This window comes from Carcharodon carcharias, chromosome 3, assembly GCF_017639515.1.
Source record: "Carcharodon carcharias isolate sCarCar2 chromosome 3, sCarCar2.pri, whole genome shotgun sequence".
Classification (NCBI taxonomy): Eukaryota; Metazoa; Chordata; class Chondrichthyes; order Lamniformes; family Lamnidae; genus Carcharodon; species Carcharodon carcharias.
Genome location: NC_054469.1, coordinates 207,631,646 through 207,650,961, shown reverse-complemented (window position 1 = coordinate 207,650,961; position 19,316 = coordinate 207,631,646). Strand labels below are relative to the sequence as shown.

General features: G+C 44.8%; 1 protein-coding gene across 1 annotated transcript in view; it reads right to left on the bottom strand.

Annotated features, from left to right (window-relative positions):
- Nucleotides 1-19,316, bottom strand: part of LOC121276080 (sodium/hydrogen exchanger 3-like) — a 155,367-nt gene that overhangs the window by 9,229 nt on the left and 126,822 nt on the right. The window contains exons 13-15 of the mRNA XM_041184018.1: nt 15,401-15,574; nt 11,841-11,907; nt 5,016-5,108 (exon numbers count right to left, since the gene is read on the bottom strand). Of these exons, the coding sequence (XP_041039952.1) occupies nt 5,016-5,108; nt 11,841-11,907; nt 15,401-15,574 (334 nt within the window). The remainder of the gene's footprint in view (nt 1-5,015; nt 5,109-11,840; nt 11,908-15,400; nt 15,575-19,316) is intronic.

Here is a 19,316-nt window from a genome sequence, read left to right as displayed (position 1 = left end):
CCTTCCACCTCCCCACTATCACCTTCCAACCAGAATCCTTGTCATTCCAGGATGTTCAGGTGAATGGGCATGTTCCCTACCTTTCTAAGAATCCCACTCTCATTTGCATTGACCTGCCCAACCTCTGCCTTCCCACCCACAGGGTTCGTGTCTGCCTCCGAGTCCCCACCAACCACCCTCACCATCCATAAGACCATAAGACATAGCACCAGAAGTTGGCCATTCGGCTCACCGAGTCTGCTCCATCATTCAATGAGATCATGGCTGATCTGCTAATTCTCTACTTTCCTGCCTTTTTCCCATAACTCTCGATTCCCTTACTGATTAAAAATCTGTCTGCCTCAGCCTTGAATATACTTAATGACACAGCCTCTATCGCCCTCTTGGGTAAAGAATTCCACAGATTCACTATCTTCTGAGAGAAGAAATTCCTCATCATCTCTGTCTTAAATGAGCAACCCTTCACTCTGAGATTATGCCCTCTGATCCTAGACTCTCCCACAAGGGGAAACAACCTCTCAGCATCTACCCTGTCAAGCCCCTTAAGAATCTTATACTTTTCAATAAGGTCGCCACTCATTCTTCTAAACTTCAATGAGTACAGGCCCAACCTGCTCAACCTCTCCTCATAAGCAAATCCCTCCATACCTGGGATCAACCTAGTGAATCCTCTCTGGACTGCCTCCAACACCAGTATATCTTTCCTTAGATACGGAGACCAAAACTGTTCACAGTATTCTAAGAGTGGTCTAACTAGTGCCTTGTATAGTTTTAGCAAGACTTCCCTATTTTTATATTCCATTCCCTTTGAAATGAAGGTCAACATTTCATTTGCCTTTCCTATTACCTGCTGAACTTGTATGCTAGCTTTTTGGGATTCATGAACGAGGGCTCCCAAATCCCTCTGTGCTGCAGCTTTCTTCAAACTTTCTCCATTTAAGTAATATTCAGCTCCTCTACTCTTCCTTCAAAGTGCATAACCTCTCATTTTCCCACATTATATTCCATCTGCCATGTTTTTGCCCACTAACTTAACCTGTCTATATCCCTCTGTAGGCTCTTTGTGTCATCCTCACCACTTGCCTTCCCACCTATTTTTGTGTCATCCGCAAACTTGGTGACAGTACATTAATTTCCCTCATTCAAGTCATTAATATATATTGTAAATAATTATGACCCCTGTGGCACTCCACTAGTTACAGGTTGCCATCCTGAAAATGTTCCTCGTTTCCCAACTCTCTGTCTTCTATCAGTTAGCCAATCCTCTATCTATGCTAATATGTTACCCCCAAAACCATAGACTCTTATCTTACTAAGTAGCCTTATGTGCAGTACCTTATCGAACGCCTTTTGGAAATTTAAATATATTACATCTACTGGTCCCCCTTTATCTATCATGCTTGTTACCTCCTTAAAGAAGTCTAATAAATTTGTCAGGCATGATTTCCCCTTCATGAAGCCATAATGATTCTGTTTGATTATATTATACATTTCTAAATGCTCAACTATGACATCCTTTATAATAGACTCTAACATTTTGTCAATGACGGATGTTAAGCTAACTGACCTATTCTTACCTGTTTTTTGTCTCCCTCCTTTTTTGAATAAAGGTGTTACATTGACAGTCTTCCATTCCTCTGAGACTATTCTAGAATCTAAGGATTCTTGGAAGATTACTACCGGTGCATCCACTATCTCAGCAGCTATATCCTTTAATATCCTAGGATGCAACGCATCAGGTCCAGGTGATTTATTAGCCCCTTTAGTTTCCCTAATACTCCTTCTCTAGTGATAGTTATTGTATTTATTTCCTCCCCCCCACCCCCACCCGGCCCCATGATCGGTTAGTATTTCTGGTATGCTATTAGTGTCTTCTACTGTGAAGACTGATGCAAAGTATTTATTCAACTCCTCTGCCATTTCCTGGTTCCCCATTATTATTTCCCCAGCCTCATTCTCTAAGGGGCCTATATTGACGTTGGCTTCTCTCTTCCTTTTTATATATTTAAAGAAACTCTCACTGTCCATTTTTATATTACTTGCTAGTTCACCCTCAAAGTTTATTTTCTCCTTCTTTATTATTTTTTTGGTCATCTTCTGTTGGTTTTTACAACTTTCCCAATCCTCTGGCTTACCACTAATCTTTGCCACATTGTGAGTCTTTTCTTTCACTTTGATACTATCCTTAATTTCCTTGGTTAACCATGGTTGGTTTATCCCCTTCCTACAATCCTTCTTCCTTACTGGGATATATCTTTGTTGTGAATCATGAACTATTTTCTTAAACATCTGCCATTGCTCATCAACCATCTTTTTTGCTAAATTCCATTCCCAGTCCACTCCAGCCAACTCTGCCCTCATTCCTTTGTAATTAGCCTTATTTAAGTTTAGCACAGTTGTTTCCAAACTAAGTTTCTCATTCAAACTGAATGCTAAATTCCACCATGCTATGGTCACTGTTTCCTAGGGGATCTTTTACTCGGAAATTGTTTATTAAACCTGCCTCATGACACATTATCAGATCCAAAAAGGCTTGATCCTTGGTTGGATCCACCCAAAAAAGCCTGATCCTAGGTTGGATCCATTCTACTGCTACTGTCGCACCCTCACCCACCCATCCTTCCAGCTCCCTCTGCCCCCTCTCATGCTCACCATTCCCTCCTACTGTGCTCACCTTCAGTTCACTCCCAAGAGGCAGTCATTGATTCCACTGACCCCTCCCTTGCATATTCACCTGGGCATCCCCCTCCCCTTACTCCCTCCTCCATCCTTACTCCCTCCTCCACCCTTACTTCCTCCTCCACCCAGACACCTTCCCCCCTCCAAATCCCCTACCCCCCACCCCCCCACCGCCAAATCCCTCCTCCTGCCGAGTCCAGTGGCTGAAGGGCTCAAGCATCTGCTGCTCCCCAAATGTCCACGAGCTGCGCAAGGCCCTAACAGTAAATCCTGACTTCTACGGGTCACATTTGTTCAGATGTGATTTGGCCCGGCATGTTTTCCCACCGGTGTAATGGTAAATCTGGCATGGGGTGATGATTCTGTTTGGGCCTTACTTTGCATCCCATTACCGGGATGCAAATCTGGTTTGCGCCGGCCTCCAGCGGGATTCGTGTTCCGCTATGGTGGACACCATTGGATGATCCTGCTGTGCTTTCAGGTTAGCGTGAAACTGATTTTTGGCCTTCTCGCCATATTGCTCCTCCCCCCACCCTGTCCACCATGATACCCGATGCCAATGAGGCTGGAAAATTCCAGCCTCAGAATTATTAACTAAGCCTATTTTGGTGTCATCTGCAAAGTTGACCATCATTTTCTCTAGCCCTTATCCAAATCACTGATATATACAGTAAATGGAAACCATCCCAGAACAGAACCATCTACCCACTTCCAACCGCTTTGAAAATCTGCCCTAAGCCGGGGTTCCTCCATTATAGGAGTTTTTAATCCAAACCTGCTCCATTCCCCTACTTCCACATCCCTTAATCTTGTCCGATAGTCTCCTATGTGGATACCTTGTCAAAAGATTCCTGAAAGACTGTGTGCACCACATCTACTGCATTTCTTCCAGACACCTCCTCAAAGAAGATAGTACGGTTCATCAAGCGCAATCTTCCTTTCTGAAAATGATGTTGGCTGTTTCTATTTTTCCTTCAGTTAGATATTCTGTAATTTTGTCCTTAATTACATGAAACCAAAACCAGTACTCAAACATTAATACAAGTACAAGTACAGAAGAAAAGGCATCAACCTCTCTTGCCTCTATCTGGAGATGCTGCCTGACCTGCTGAGTGAATGCACCATTTTCTGTAGTATTCTGGGGGTTTTTTTTGTTCTATTAGCCAACAGTGATCATTGGTAGGCTACATGGTCCTGGAAGTATTGCAAACTAGCCTTGTCCTGTACCAAACCAATGTCTACTTTTTCATGAAGTAATTACTCAATAGCAAACAGGACAGGGAACCCTGGCTGCTTTTTTCTTTGTTACTAAATATTGCTGAGGCTAACTGGATTGCCAATACACTGGCTGCTAAGATCAGATTGCTTAGAATCATGAGTGGCTACAGCACAGAAGGATGCCATTTGGCCCATCGGGTTTGCACCAGCCCTCGATAAGAGAAATCCAGCTTGTCTCCCTCCACTGCCCTTTCCCTGTGACCCTGCAAATTTTCCCTTCAGGTACTTATCTAATTCCCTTTTGAATCTGCCTCTACCTCCCTCTCGTGCTCAGCTTTCTAGATGCAATCACTCGCTGTGCGTCTCACCATTGCTTCTTTTGCCATTCCATCTTCAATCTGAGTTCTCTGGTTTTAGACCCTTCTCCCAGTCGGAACAGTTTCTCGCTATCCCTTCTATCTAGGCGTCTCATGATTTTGAACACCAGTATCAAATCTCCTCTCAGCCTTCTCTGCTCTAAGGAGAATGACCCCAGCTTCTCTAATCTATCACGTAACTGAAGTATTTCATCCCTGGAACCATTCTAGTAAATCTTTTCTGCATCCTCTCTAAGGCCTTCACACACTTCCTAATGTGTGGTGCCCAAGATTGGACACAATAATCCAATTACCTTCTGCCTTTGTACTCCAAGCCTCTATTTATAAAGTCCAGGCTCCCGTACGGCTTTTTAACTACTTTCCCAACCTGCCCTGCCACGTTCAATGATTTCTGCACATAGACCTCCTGGGTGTCTCTGTTTCCAACTTAGTATAGACTGGGGTTTGAATCTGGCTTCTTCAAAAGATATTTGGAAAACCATTCACAGTTTATTTACAATCCAATATTTGGCAGCAATTACCAGCGTATTGTAAATACATAGGGCATTTTGATTTTGCAAAGTGAGTGTGCGTCAGTGCAAAAGTGTCTCAATTTTAACAAATGCACTAAGGTCTTACAGTGCAAGACCCTCTCTAGGCGGCTGTTCACACCAGCTGCAGTTTCCAAATCCAACTTTTCCACTCCATTTCATTATAAGCAGAGGAAAGATCATTCACCACTGAACAGACAAGGTATATTACCAGTTCTTGTTTCTTCCGATTCATTGCTTCCAGGGGTAATTAGGAAACTAATTCCTCCATCTGATGGATCATAATGGTCCTCTACCTCAGTTTCTGGAAGAAATAGGTAGGAAACGGTTCTTAAATATAGGAACAAATGAACGTAATGCAGGTAGTATTACAGTTACTCTTTCACTGATGACATGAATTGAATCCAGAGCTGCAGGATAAAATGTTTCTTCAAACTTTTTAAGAAGGTTGTCAAACAAAATAAGGATTTATGCAGATTCAACAGAGCTACTATTGCAGAACATAGTGTCAAACAGTTAAATAGAAAACAGTCCTTTCATTGTTAAAAATTAGTCATGCTGTTGAAGCTTTTCATCAGGACAGGTGCAAGAATGCCAAGTTTCAAAGGGACCAACAAATTACCCTGCATGAGAAAATGGTGCTGATTGGTTGGCAAGTTGACTCTAATTGGGTGAGGCATTGCCATGGTTTCACCAATACAATCATTTTAGTTAATGGCTATTTTCTTCCTTACTTTGGACAACTGTGCGGGAGCAGGAAATGCCAGTGAGCTGATAGACTGTTCTTTGGAAGTTGGGGGATGGGTGGCAAAGCATACTGTTGAGATATGCACATCAATTGCTGAATCCTTATAAATAGGCACTTGTATGGTGATTTGCTCGAGGACATATGATTATCTTTTTGTTCTTAAAATAACAGTGATGGAACTTTATTTGCCTTCAGACAGCCAGAGCCTTAGCCAACTTTCCACTTTCTAACTAATGGATAAGGTGGCCAATCTAGTGCCCTACAATCACCTTAGATCACCCAACTTAGTAAAGAACAGCAGTCTAGGACATTTGTTGCTTGCAGATTTCTGCATATAATGCAAGTCAAGGAAGCTTAGCGTTTCCCTCTAGTGTAAAAGGAGTCTTCCAACAGGGTAGAACTCAAACTCAGTTTGTAATCCATTACCACATGTGCACTTCCAGCTCTAATGCCAAGTGGAGATCACACACTACCGTGGGAAAGAGGGCAAAAATCAGATTGGAACTTGATGGCTTGGTGCGCTGACCTGTGTATTACTGAGCTACTCACCAGGAACAGCCTGGTATTTATATCTTGTTTGTGGAAAGTGAGGATGAGAGAGACAACTTGCATTTGTATAGCACCTTCCACAACCTCAGGATGTCCTAAAGCACATTATAGCCAATGAAGTGCTTTTAAAGCACTGTTGTAATACACAAATCGCAGTGTTCAATGAGCACGCAGCAAGATCCTACAAGCCACAATGTGACAATGACCAGATAATCGGTTTAAACAATGTTGGCGGAGGGATGAATATGGGATAGTTGGGAGAACTCCCATGCTCTTTTTTTGAAATAGCACCTGTGAGGGCAGACAGGGCCTCAGATTAATATTTCTTCTGAAAGTTGGCACCTCCTGACAGTGCAGCACTCTCCCAGTACCCTGTACACTTGCGTGTAGCCAAGTTTTTTGTGCTCAATTCTCTGGAATAGGACTGGAACCTATGAACTCCTGCCTAAGAGTTGAGCATGCTACCACTGAGCCCAGGCAGATATGTAGGGTGAGAAATTGGGCTCATTGGTATCCATTTTTGGAAGTTATGAGTGCTTTTAGACCTGCCAAATGGTGTCTATAGTGTGTACTAGTAAAGTGAATTGTGTAGAACACCTATTGGTGCATCAACCATTTTGGACCTCAAGACTCCAACCATCACTTTCTGAGCTTTCCACACTTGAACATGTATTCAACAGTGGGAGGGACCCCCCAACAGTGCTATTTAAAGGTAGCAACAACTACTTACAGATTAGTTACTTATTGACTATTGATCTGGCTGAGACACAATTCAACACATTTTTGGTACTTTCTATAGTTGTTTCAAGTCGCAGGTGTTTATAGGGAGTGGTGTGAAGGACTTTTTGTTGACTTCAAAAGGTCCATCATAAATCAGTTGCTCCAAGACATGTGTACACTAGTGGGTATTCAGAATACAGCATGATTGGATGAATGAACAGAGGCCATGCAGAGTAGGACCAGCTGCTGGAAGAGGGAGGAGAAGGAAGGGTGGAAGTGCGCTCAGCATTAGACCATACCACCTTTAATGTTCAGGGTGTAAGTCTTTTGTTTGGGCCGCAGCAAGAAAGTATGTGTGAGATGATCTGCACTTCACAAAGGACATTCTCACCGAAATCTACCACCTGTTGCAACCACAATTGCAACTTCAGAGCAGGGACAAGACCACATTGCCAGTGTCTATCAATATGATTGTGGCAATGAATTTGTCTGAATTCTTCCAGGCTGAAGCTGTAGATATCTGCCATTCAGTCTTGCGTGAGATCACTGATGCTGTTTACTCATTGACAGCTCTCATTAACAGTTTCATTTTCTCTTTCCAGAGAGAAGAAAGCAGAGAAAGCCTGCAGCTTCACTAGGTTTGCAGGTTTCCATGTGTTGCAGGGTGCCATTGACTGCACGGACGTTGCTTTTTGTGTGCCACATGTCCACACTGCCCTATACCAGAACTAAAAGTAGAATATCCAGCTGATGTAAGACATAGGCAGCAAATCATAGAGGTCAATGCCTGAAATTCTGGCAATGATCATGATGTCTTCATTCTGTGGCAGATTGCTGTTTCAGCTGCAATTGAGGCACCATGGCAAACAAAAAGTGACTACTGGGCCACCTGTATGCTGTTTACGTAGCTGATATCTCTGTGCGCAACCCATGCATACTTGCATTCAATGAAATGTGATAGAGCAGACCAATGGCATCCTGAAACAACGCTTCTGCTGCCTGGCCCACTCTTCAGGAGCTTTACAGTATACAACAGAGCAGGTGCCAAGACTCATCGTGGCCTGATACATACTGCACAATCTCACCATCATGGGGGAATAGCCCTTGTCACCAGCTATGCAGTGAGCAGCTGAGGAGCAGGAGTGGAAGGAATGGAGGAGGTAAATTAGACAGCCCCTATCTGTCCAGGTTGTCCATGAAGAATTCATCTGGATATGGTCCTTGTAACCGCAATCCCAATTCCCCATTTACCAACAGTTTCAACACCTTACCTCTGTCGTTGAACATCACAGCATCTGCTTTGCCATAATAGGAAAATAAAAGCTACCATAAAATTAATATTCCAAAACAAAATCATGCCACATTGCAAACAAAAGTCAACTAATCATCCTTGTGCATTTTCTTAATGCCTCTCTTCCATGTACTGTTGCCTGTCCTAATCTTCCAAAACAATAGGAGCTGCAGCATGGCTAGTGGAAGGCTGCTAACACTCAGTGGAGGAGACTGCAGATGGTGCTTGCAGGATAATCTTGAGCAACAGTGGGCCTAAAATGCTCAGCTTCAGGCTGTACCATCTCAGCGGGGGTGGCAGGAGTGGGGGCAGGCTGGCTCTCAGGTAACAGCGAAGGTACTGGTGGCTGAAGTGGCAGGATGAATACCATTTCCCGAGAGAGGACAGCAAGTTCCTATTCCATGGGGTCACTGCGAATCCCTTAGGGTGGCACCTCTGCAATTCTAGTAATCTATTGGAGGACAAATTGCTAGACTGCTGTGACACCCTGCAAGCTCCTTTGCACATTGTAATCCACAATTCATGATGGCAGCAAGCTGAGCTTCCATTGAAGCGCTCAAACATCTGCTGGAAAGGATGGTCTCCGAGCTTTGCACAAATCCCTCTACCAAGTTGGCGCTGTGATCCTCCATACTGATTGAGATTGACGGCAGAATTTCTGGCAAGTTTCCCAATGCTCCAATCAGCATTCTTATGCTACCCCTTGGAAGTTTTCATGTGAGCCCTCCGCAGCACAACCCGTATGTGATGTCCCCCTCCACAAGCTGCGCTAGTCTTGCCTCCGTGCCCTGGCTACAACCCATTTGTGCCCAATGTGTCACCACTTGCAGATCCTCCCTCTAACCTATCCTCTAAGATATGCTCAGTGTCAGCATCTGAGCCGGTGCCTGTGAATGTGAAAGGAAGTAACACTATAGCAAAATACTGGAAGTCTGAAATGAAAACAGAACATCCAGGAAACACTCAGCAGGTCCTGCAACATCGGAAGAGAGAGGAACTGAGTTAACATTTCAGGGTCAATGATCTTTCGTCAGACCTGAAATGTTGGCTGGGATTTTCCCAGCGCAGAGTGAGTCCCGACAGCAGCAATCTTCCCGGCAGTGGCCAATTAGGAGGCTGTCACCGGGTCCAGGGTCCAATTAAAGACGGTTCACTGGCTCTCCACACTGCTGGCCCAATCACAGGACTGGCAGGTCTACAGCCTCAGCAGCTTCACTCTGAGAGCTGGCCACGGCTGAGGCTGAGCAGAGAACAAGATGGCCCCTCAATTTTGAGGTAATAAAATTTGCTCCTGTACAACGGGCCAGGCAGAAAGGGCCTGGTGACTGGAGGGGAAATCCCTCCCATCAGTGGCGCTGGGACCACGGGGACAGCCTATGTAACTGGGGACTCCTCGTTGGGCCATGGAGCCTCCAGGTGTGATTGCCCCCACCTCCCCACCCCAGGGAGCCACAGGAGACCACATCCCTGCAGCTAATGCACCCCCCCCACCCAATGCAGCGGAGGGTCACTGCACTATCAACAAAGTGTCAGTAGCCCTTAAAAATGGTCCTCAATTGGGCCTTTTATTTAGCTTAACTGGTTGGTTGTTGCCAGTCAGCAGATGGCTAAGCCGCTGCCCTTTCAACCATTGGTAAAATGGCCCAATGACAGGAAAGCATTCGGTGGTCCTTCCAATGCAACTGCCTGGCATTTTACCAGTCCTGTGCCTCCTGGCCCATCAGCCAGCAGCTGATAAAACCTTGCCCATTAACTCTGTTTCTCTCTCCACAAACTCTGCCAGGCCTGCTGTGTATTTCCAGCATTTTCTGTTTTTATTTGAAATCATGTGATGTTGCTATGTCTTCATCATTACTCTTTCCTTGCTATCCCTGCACTGGCTGGCCATGCAGTACCTCTTGGTCATCTAAAAGGAAACAGGAACAAGGGTGGGATTCTGGTACAAGGGAAGGGGAAAGTGAGAGGTGCATTCTTACACCCACCACCTGTAGCTTGTAAACCTGAAGAGATTGTGGGATGAGGGTCAAGGGGGATTTGAGCAGGAAGATTAGGTTTGAGGATGCCATTATCTTCAATGTTTCAGCCCTGTCACTGGCCATGGCGTCAGCTATGGGCATCCCGGTAATGGCCAGTACCGTCTCTTCCATGAGGGTTTGAACATGCAGGCACAAACTGTGCCCCTCTGGTTAGTTCCTGCGGCCTCTGGTTTGGTGAAACTTTGTCCTGCAAGATAAAGGGAAGTTTCTCAGTGAGCGCTGTGAATTGTGTTTGGCTGCTGTGCCTGTCATAGTTGAATAGCTGGCATTGTGTGCGAACTATGAGGTGTGTGTGTGCATGCATACATGCGTGTGTGTGTCTGTGAAAGTGATGGTGGTGACGGTAAATTGTGCAGACTCTGAAGCTAATGCTGCAGTTGGTAAGATATGGCATTTGAAGATGCATTCACTGACCTTAATCGTTCATGCGAGGTAATTGAACTTCTTGGTGCACTGCATCAAGGTCCTCAGGGCTTGACTTGTGGCATTGACTTCCACGGCCATCTGCTCCCATGGCCTTTTGACAGTGTGTCTGGAGGACATTCACCTCTCTGCAGATGTAGGACATCGCTTTTCCACCAAGACATCCAATGCAACATCTAAAACCTTGGAACTCTCTCCCCTGGTTTGCCATTCCTAACTCTTCCCAAGATCAGATTCTCTTCAACCACAACTGCCAGTGCCTGTTCCAGCCACAATGCATCCTTTGAGCACGTCCAGGCTAGCTTTAAACAGTACTAACTACCCGCAATATTGGCCCCCACTGGCGAATGAAGCCAATCAAGAGTGTGGTCAGCACCAACTGGATACTGAGGTCAGTCAAATGAACAGGCAACATGAAGTTGTCATGTTACCTGGATTGCAACCAATGGCTGCAGGTTAATCGTGCATAGCGATCCCCATATCTGTTTGCAGGGGCTATCTAATTTAGTCACACAATGCTGGCAGGAGGGGGATTACTATTCTTCAGAGGAAGGGCTAAGGATGAAAATTATAAAAGAAAGGGAAGTCAGTCATCCTTCTGCTACTTAAGTTCATCTTCTAGAATCACTGCAATTGTTCCTAGAGCTCTGCAAAGGGACTTGGGATATTCCATGAGGAGAATGGGGAAAAGATACCTTTGTAAGAGAAGGACTCTCACTTTTATGTTACACTACAGGTTCTCCTGGCAAGTTTGTCAGAAATAAAATTGAACAGCTCTAACTCGTCTTTGAATTACAAACATAGTAGATTTTAAATTGTGAGCAGCAGAACCAGAGAGGCCAGAGATATCTCAGCTTTGATGCCTTGTCAATGATGATTGATCTCAGCTAGGCTAGCAATAGGGATGTTGCAATGAGCCTCAGCGCCCTAAGAAGTGGGAGGGGCAGCAGGGAGAGAAAAGATCAGGATTCCTTCTTTTGATTGCTTTCAGCAATCCTCATGTCCAGTGAAGTTGAAGTGTCAATATTTGAAACCAATATTCCCAAGGTCAAATGACTTCCCAATATTCACAGAGCCTAATTTTAATTCTGCACAGGTGAGTGGATTTTGAATGGGTTAACATCAGGTTCACTCCAAAATCCAAGCTCACTCATGAGTAGCCACTTGGTCAAGGTTTTGAAGGTGACCAGGCAATCCATGGACTCAGCACCAGGGAACTTGGGAAGGAGGCCAGTAAAAGCAAGGAATTAAATGCATGCGAAGGAGTACCTTTATCCACGTGGAAAGGAAGAGAGTGTGTCGGGAGCTTTCGATTTGGCACTGCATCACTGTGTTTCTGTAATAAAACCAGGGCAGCTATAACAACAATAACAATTTATATCTATATAGCAGCTTTAATATAATGAAACATCCCAAGGCACTTTACAGGAGCATTATAAAACAAAGTATGACACAGAGATGCATAAGGAGATATTCGGTCAGGTGACCAAAAAGGCAGGTCCTAAGGAGTGTCTTAAAATAAGAAAGGAAGGTGGTAAGGCAGGGAGGCGCAGGCAGGGAATTCCAGAGATCCGAGGCAACTGATGGTACGGCCACCAATGATGCAGTGATTATGATTGAGAATGCTCAAGAGGTCAGAATTAGAGCACAGATATCTTGGAGGGTTGTGGGGTTATAGGAGATTACAGAGACAAAAAGGGGAAAGGCCATAGAGGAAGTTGAAAACAAAGATGAGACTTTTAAAATCAAGACATTACTTGACAGAGAGTCACTGCAGGTTAGGGAGCACAGGAGTGATAGGGGAACAGGTTTTGCCGCAAGTGAAGGCACAGGTCGTAGAGTTTTGAATGGCCTCAAGTTTACGAAAGGTAGAACGTTGGGGGCTAGCCAGGAGTGCATTGGAATCGTCAAGTGCAGAGGAATGAAAGCATGGATGAGGGTTTCAGCAGCAGAGGAGCTGAGACAGGGGCAGTGTCGAGTGAGCCTTCAGAGGTGGAAATGGACGGGCTTAATGATGGTGCGAAAATGTATTCAGAAGCTCATCTCAGGATCAAATGTGACGCCAAGGTTACAGGAGTTAAAGGGGCATTAGTTTTGTAATAGAATGTTGTTACCACTCATTTGCAAAAGCAACTCAAATCATAACCAAATTTATCACTTAAATGCAAACAAAATGATTGACGGCCTTTATCACTTCCCAATGTAAAATATAAACAAGCATTTGTGGAACACTGTGGAAGGAAATGCCTTCTTTGGAAAGCAACATTTCTGAGCTCCATTCTCAGCTGGGAGCCATTCCAGTAATACCAAAAATAACAACGAATAGGAAGGGGAACAGGGGAAGCAGAAGGAGGTGACACATGGTAAGATGTTCCAAGGTTCTTCACAGGTTGACGCCGAGCCACAAGAAAATATTGGGGCTGATAAACGGCAAGTTTGGTCAGAAGAAGGTGAGCTGCAAGGAGCATCTTACAGAAGGAATGAGAGGTTGAGAGGCAGAGAGATTTAGGGAGGGAATTCCAGAGCTTAGGACCAAGGCAACTAAAGGCATAGCTGCCAATGGTGAAATGATTAGAATTGGAGAAGCACAGAGATCTTGGAATAGAAGAAGGGAGAGCTAAGGCACATAGAAGGATTTGAAAATAAAGATAAGAATTTTAAAATGAGGAATTGCTCAACCAGGAGCGAGTGGAGGTCACTGAGCACATGCAGCAATGGGTGAATGGAGCATGGTGCGAGTTGGGATATGGGGAGCAGAGTTTTAGATGAGTTTAAGTTTATGGGCACAGAAGATGGGAGGCCAGCCAAGAGTATGAGAATAGACAGGTATTGAAGTAACAAAGGCATGGAGGGTTTCAACAACAGATGAAGTGAGGCTGGAGTTGGGCAATGTTAAGGAGGTGGAAGTGGGCAGTCTTAGTGATGATGCAGATCTGTCATCAGAAGCTCATCTTGAGATCAAAAACGACACCAAGTCTGGTCCAGGCTTAAACTGTTGCCAGAGTGAGGGTTGGAGTCAGCACCTAAGGAGTGGAAAATGTGACCAACGCTGACAACAATAGCTTAGGTCTTCCCATTTGTTAATTGGAGGAAAGGGCACGTCAGATAAACAGTTCAGACACAGTGGAGGGGTAGGGAAATTTGGTGGTAAGGTAGAGCTGGGAGTTGTCAGCCTACATGTGGAACTTGATGCTGTATTTTCAGAAGATGTTGCCACAGTGCATCATATAAATGGGAAATAGAGGGTCCAAGGATAGATTTTTGGGGGATAGCAGAGGTAACGGTGTGGGAGTGGGAAGAGAAGCCATTGCAGATGATTCTCTGACTATGATTAAGAATGGAACCAGGCAAGTGCAACCTACCAAGCTGGGCAATAGTGGAGAGCCATTGGAGGAGGATTGTGTGTCAACTGCCTCAAAGGCTGCAGACAGGCCGAGAGGGATGAAGGGGAATAGTTTACCATGGTCACAGTCACGTATATTATAATTTGTGACTTGGGTGAGAGCCATTTTGGTACTGTGTTGGAATGGAAACACAATGGCCTCTTTTTCAAAGGCCTTGATATTGAACACCCAGAGAGGGTCATGGGGGCAGATGTTCTGGGAAGGGTGTGGATGTAGCTAAAAATGTAAAAACAGGTAACATGCCCCAACTCACCACCATCTACATGGTGCCAGCTTTCGTTGAGTGTGTGAGGGGATAAGGTGGGATACTTCATTAACATACTGTACTTGAACCAGGTTCACTGTGCAACTGATGGACTGAATTAAGTTTAACAGTTGCCTCACTGGTCTCCCAGGGCCCAGGAAGCCTGGCAGCAAAAGGGTGACAAGATCTGCCGACTCAAGTAAATAAGCACCTTTTACAACACTTCTTCTGGACCAGGAGTGTTTCCTATGGATCCTCAAGGAACCCTTCAGCCTGCTTTCTGGTGATTGGCTTCCCACTCCCACCCGTCACACTCACGGACCTCCGCTCCCCCATAACAGCCCCCACTTAAAGCATGAGTCACGACCTTCTCTCCTCACTGATGGTCTCCCTCTCCCCTTCCCACCTTGCCCCACCCACTCCTCACAACCAGACCTAAACCCTAATCTCTGGCCATCCCCCGCCCTTCTGATTGCTGGGGAACATCCCAAGGGCTGCCAGCTATGGTCTCTGGCTGCTGTTCTTTTTGGCTCACTAGCTATCCTAGCTGTGAATGTGATTAGCTAATGAGCCGGAAACAGGGGGAAAAAACATTGTAATGAGGTCCTGCTATTAACTCCAGCATCATCTCCACAGCCTCAATGAATTCCTACCCTTCTAGGTACCCACCTGACCTCTCTGCAAATGTTGGGGCTTAAGTAGTAGGAATTTAATTAGATGGTGTGCTAAGTCAAATAGTCAGTCAAACACATTACCAGATGAGAGGGAATCACTGTGTTCATAAATATCGAGTTATCTGATATGCAATCCATAGAACGGTAGCATCTTACAGTGCCAAAGAAGGCCAATTGGCCCATCGTGTCTGTGCTAGCTCTTTGAAAGAGCTATCCAATTCGTCCCACTCCCTTGCTCTTTCCTCATAGCCCTGCAATTTTCTTTCCTTTCAAACATTTATCCAATTCCCTTTTGAAAAATACTTTTGAATCTGCTTTCATCACCCATTCAGGCTGCACTTTCCAGATCATAGCAGCTCTACAAAAATGACAAACAGTCCCTCTCACCCTTCATATTTTAAGAAAGTGGTCCAACTTTAAAGTATAATTTACAAAGAGTAAAACAGTCATGTAAAAACAGAGCCTCGTTCTTAATTTTAAAAAAATGTTGCCATTACTTCAGTTTACCTTTTTAGCTGCTTTTTCTTTCTTCACGTTCCTAAATGTGATGTTGTGATTGGCTCCAAACTTGGCAGCTTTTAAATTTTCCAGTCTCTTTTTCATGGTCTGTTGGAAAATCTCTTTATCTTGTTTCTCGTCTTCGTTGCTTACCAGCTTATGGCGGCTGTAATTGAGCTTGTACTTTAAAAAGAAACCATTGGGTCAGTGAATATAGTGAGGGGACTAGTTACTGGATGAGTAATTCAGAGTCCCAGACTAATGCTCCAGAGGAATGAGTTCAACTCCCATCAAGGCAGCTGGGGAAATTTGAATAATTTAAACTCAATTAATTAATAAATCTGGAATAAAATACTAGTGTCATTAGTAATGATCACGCAAAACTGAATTATCATAAAAACCCATCTTATTCACTAATGCCCTTTAGGGGAAAAAAATCTGCCTCCCCTACACATTCTGGCCTTTGTGTGACTCACAGCAATGTGGTCGACTCTTGACTCTTAACTATAAAACATAGAAAAGTAGAAAATAGGAGCAGGTGTAGGTCATTCGGTTCTTCAAGCCTGCTCCGCCATTCAATATGACCATAGCTGATCCTCTATCTTAGAGCCACACTCCCACTCTATCCCTATACCCCTTGATGTTTTCATCTGTTTTCTTCTTAAATATATTCAGTGACTTGGCGTTCATAGCCTTCTGTGGTAGAAAATTCCACAGGTTCACCACCCTCTGAGTGAAGACGTTTCTCCTCATCTCAGTCCTAAAAGACCTACCCCCATATCCTGAAACTATGACTCCCAAGGCCCCCCCAGCCAGAGGAAACATTGGCTGGGATTTTCTGGCCCTGTCACGGGTGGGACCCGTCACGGGCGAGGCAGTGCCCCAGCCAGAAGTCCATTGACTTGCGGTGGCACCGGAAAACCACGGCGGCGGGAGGGTACAGAAAATCCCACCCATTATCCCTGCATCAGTCTGTCCAGCCCTCTCAGAATTTTATACATTTCAATGAAACCCCCGTCTTATTCTTCTAAATGCCAGTGAATACAGGCCTAGTTGGCCCAATCTCTTCTCATTCAACAACCCTTCCATCTCAGAAATCAGCCTGGTGAATCTTCGCTGCACTCCCTCTATGGAAATAATATCCTTTCCTAGGTAAGGAGACCAAAACAGCACACAGTATTCCAGGTGTGGTCTCACCAAGGCCCTGTACAGTTGTAATAAGACTTCCTTGCTCCTGTACTCAAGTCCTCTCGCAATGAAGGCCAATGTACCATTTGCCTTCTTAACTGCTTGCTGCGCCTGCTGCTTACTTTGAGTAATTGGTGTACAAAGACACCCAGGCTCCTTTGCACATCAACATTTCCCAACACATCACCATTTAAATAATAGAGCCATTCTGTTTTTCTTGCTGACGTGGATAAATTTATACTTATCCACGGATTACTGCATCTGCCATGTATTTTCCCACTCACTCAACCTGTCTAAATCACCTTGAAGCCTCTTAAAACTCACCTCACTGCTCACATTCCCACCAAGTTTCGTGTCATCAGCAAACTTGGAAATATTGCATTTGGTTCCCTCATCCAAATCATTGATATATATTGTGAATAGCTCGGGCCCAAACACTGATCCCCACTAGTCACAGCCTGCAACTCCAAAAAAGACCAGTTTATTCCTACTGTCTGTTTTCTGTCTGCTAACTAATTCTCAATCCATATATTACCCCCGATCCCAACAAAATCTTTCTGAAAATCCAAATAAGAATAAAACTGGCATCATCCTAGGCATTAGAAAGGCACAGCTTGCGCAACCAACTTTGTAAAGTCCTCCTCACTAACATCTGGGCAGTGGGAGAGCTGTCACACAGACTAGCCAAGCAACTGGCTGACATTGTCATACTCATCAAATATTCGCCCAATGCCCAGACTCCTCCATCATCACTCCTACGTATGCCCAGTCCCATCAGAGGTGGCAGCATAGTGGTATACAGTCAGGAGGGAGTGCCCTGGGATTTATCAACATTGAGTCTGGACCCCATGACATCGACTGACATCATATCAAACATAGACAAAGAAAGCTCCTGCTGAATGCTACCTACTGCTTTCCTTCAGCTGTGAATCAGTACTCCTCCATGTTGAACATCAGTTGGAAGAAGCACTGATACACGGATGGTTGCAAGTGTTCTGAGAATGGGTCCTTCTGTCTTGGGCTTGCGGCATGAGATTGGGTTCTTAGACAGACTGTAGACATAGCCTGCTATCAGCTAAACACTTTTTAATTAGTACTACATGTTACAGAGTAGGCACACAGCTCTTGGGCATGATTCCAACCTCTCTCTCTTGAGAGTCGAACATATGACTTACTAATGTCAGTGGCACATCATCATCTACATCATACATTAGCACATCTCACATGTTAACCCCTTATACTACAGCAAGAGCACAGAAAGTTCTCTGGATAGGGAACTTCAATGTCCATCATCAAGAAAGGCTTGGTAGCACCACCACTGACCGAGTGTCGCAAGTCTTGAGGACACATCTGCCAGACTGGGCTTGCAGCAGGTGTTGAGAGAACTGGCAAGTGGGTGAAACTCGACTAGGCCTTGTCCTCACCAATCTACTTGTCTACCTGTTCATGACAGTATTGATAGGAGTGATGACCACAGAGTCCTTGTAGAGATGAAGTTCTTTCTTTACCCTGAGGGCACATTCCATTTTTGGGCACTATCACTAAGCTAAATGGGAGAGGTTCAGTACAGACCCAGCAACTCAAATCTGGGCATCCATGAGACGCTGAGGGCCATCAGCAGCAGGAGAAGTATATTCAACCACAATCTGTAACCTCATGGCCCAACGTATCCCATGATCTGCTATTGTCATCAAGCCAGGGGATCAACACTAGTTCAATGAGGAATGTAGGATAGTATACCAGAAGCAGCACCAGGCATACCTAAAATAAGATGCCAACCTGGTGAAACTACAACACAGGACTACATGCATGCTAAAAAGTGGAAGCAACATGCAATTGACAGAGCTAAGTGGTCCCATAACCAGTCGATCAGATTGAAGATCTGCAGTCCTGTCATATTCAATCATGAATGGACAATTAAACAATGAACCAGAGAAGGAAGCTCCACAAGCATCCCCATTCTCAATGATGGAGAACATGGCACATCAGTGCAAAAGACAAAGCTGAAACACTTGCAACCATCTTCAGCCAGAAGTGCCGAGTAGATGATTCATCTTGACAACTAGAGTCCACAGCATCCCAGATTCTAGTCTTCAGCAGTTTGATTTACTTGATGTGATAACAAAAAAAACAGCTGAAGGCACTGGATACTGCAAAAGCTGTGGGGCCCTGACAACATCCCAGCTGTAAAACTGAAGCCATCCTCCAGAGCTAGATGTGCTCTTAGCCAAGTTGTTCCAATATAGCTACAAAGCTAGTATTTAACTGACAATGTGGAAAGTTGCCCAGGTATGTCCTGTCCAAAAAAACAAGGACAGATCCAATCTGCATAACTAGCACTCCATCAGGCTACTCTCAATCATCAGCAAAGCAATGGAAGGTGTCATCAACAGTGCTAACAACCGGCACTTACTCAGCTACAACCGGCTTACCAATTCTCAGTCTGTGTTCCACTAAGTCTCTCAGCTCCTGACCTAATTACAGCATTGGTCCAGACATGGGCAGAAGACCTGAACTCATGAGGTGAGAGTGACTGCCCTTGGCATCAAGGTAACCTTTGACCAAGTGAGGCATCAAACAGCGTTAGCAAAATTGAATCGGGGGGAGAACTCTCCACTGGTTGGTGTCATACCCAGCACAAGGGAAGATAGTTGTGGTTGTTGGAGGCCAATCATTTCAGGGTAGTATCCTAAGCCCAACCATCTTCAGCTAGTTCACCAATGACCTTTCCTCCAAC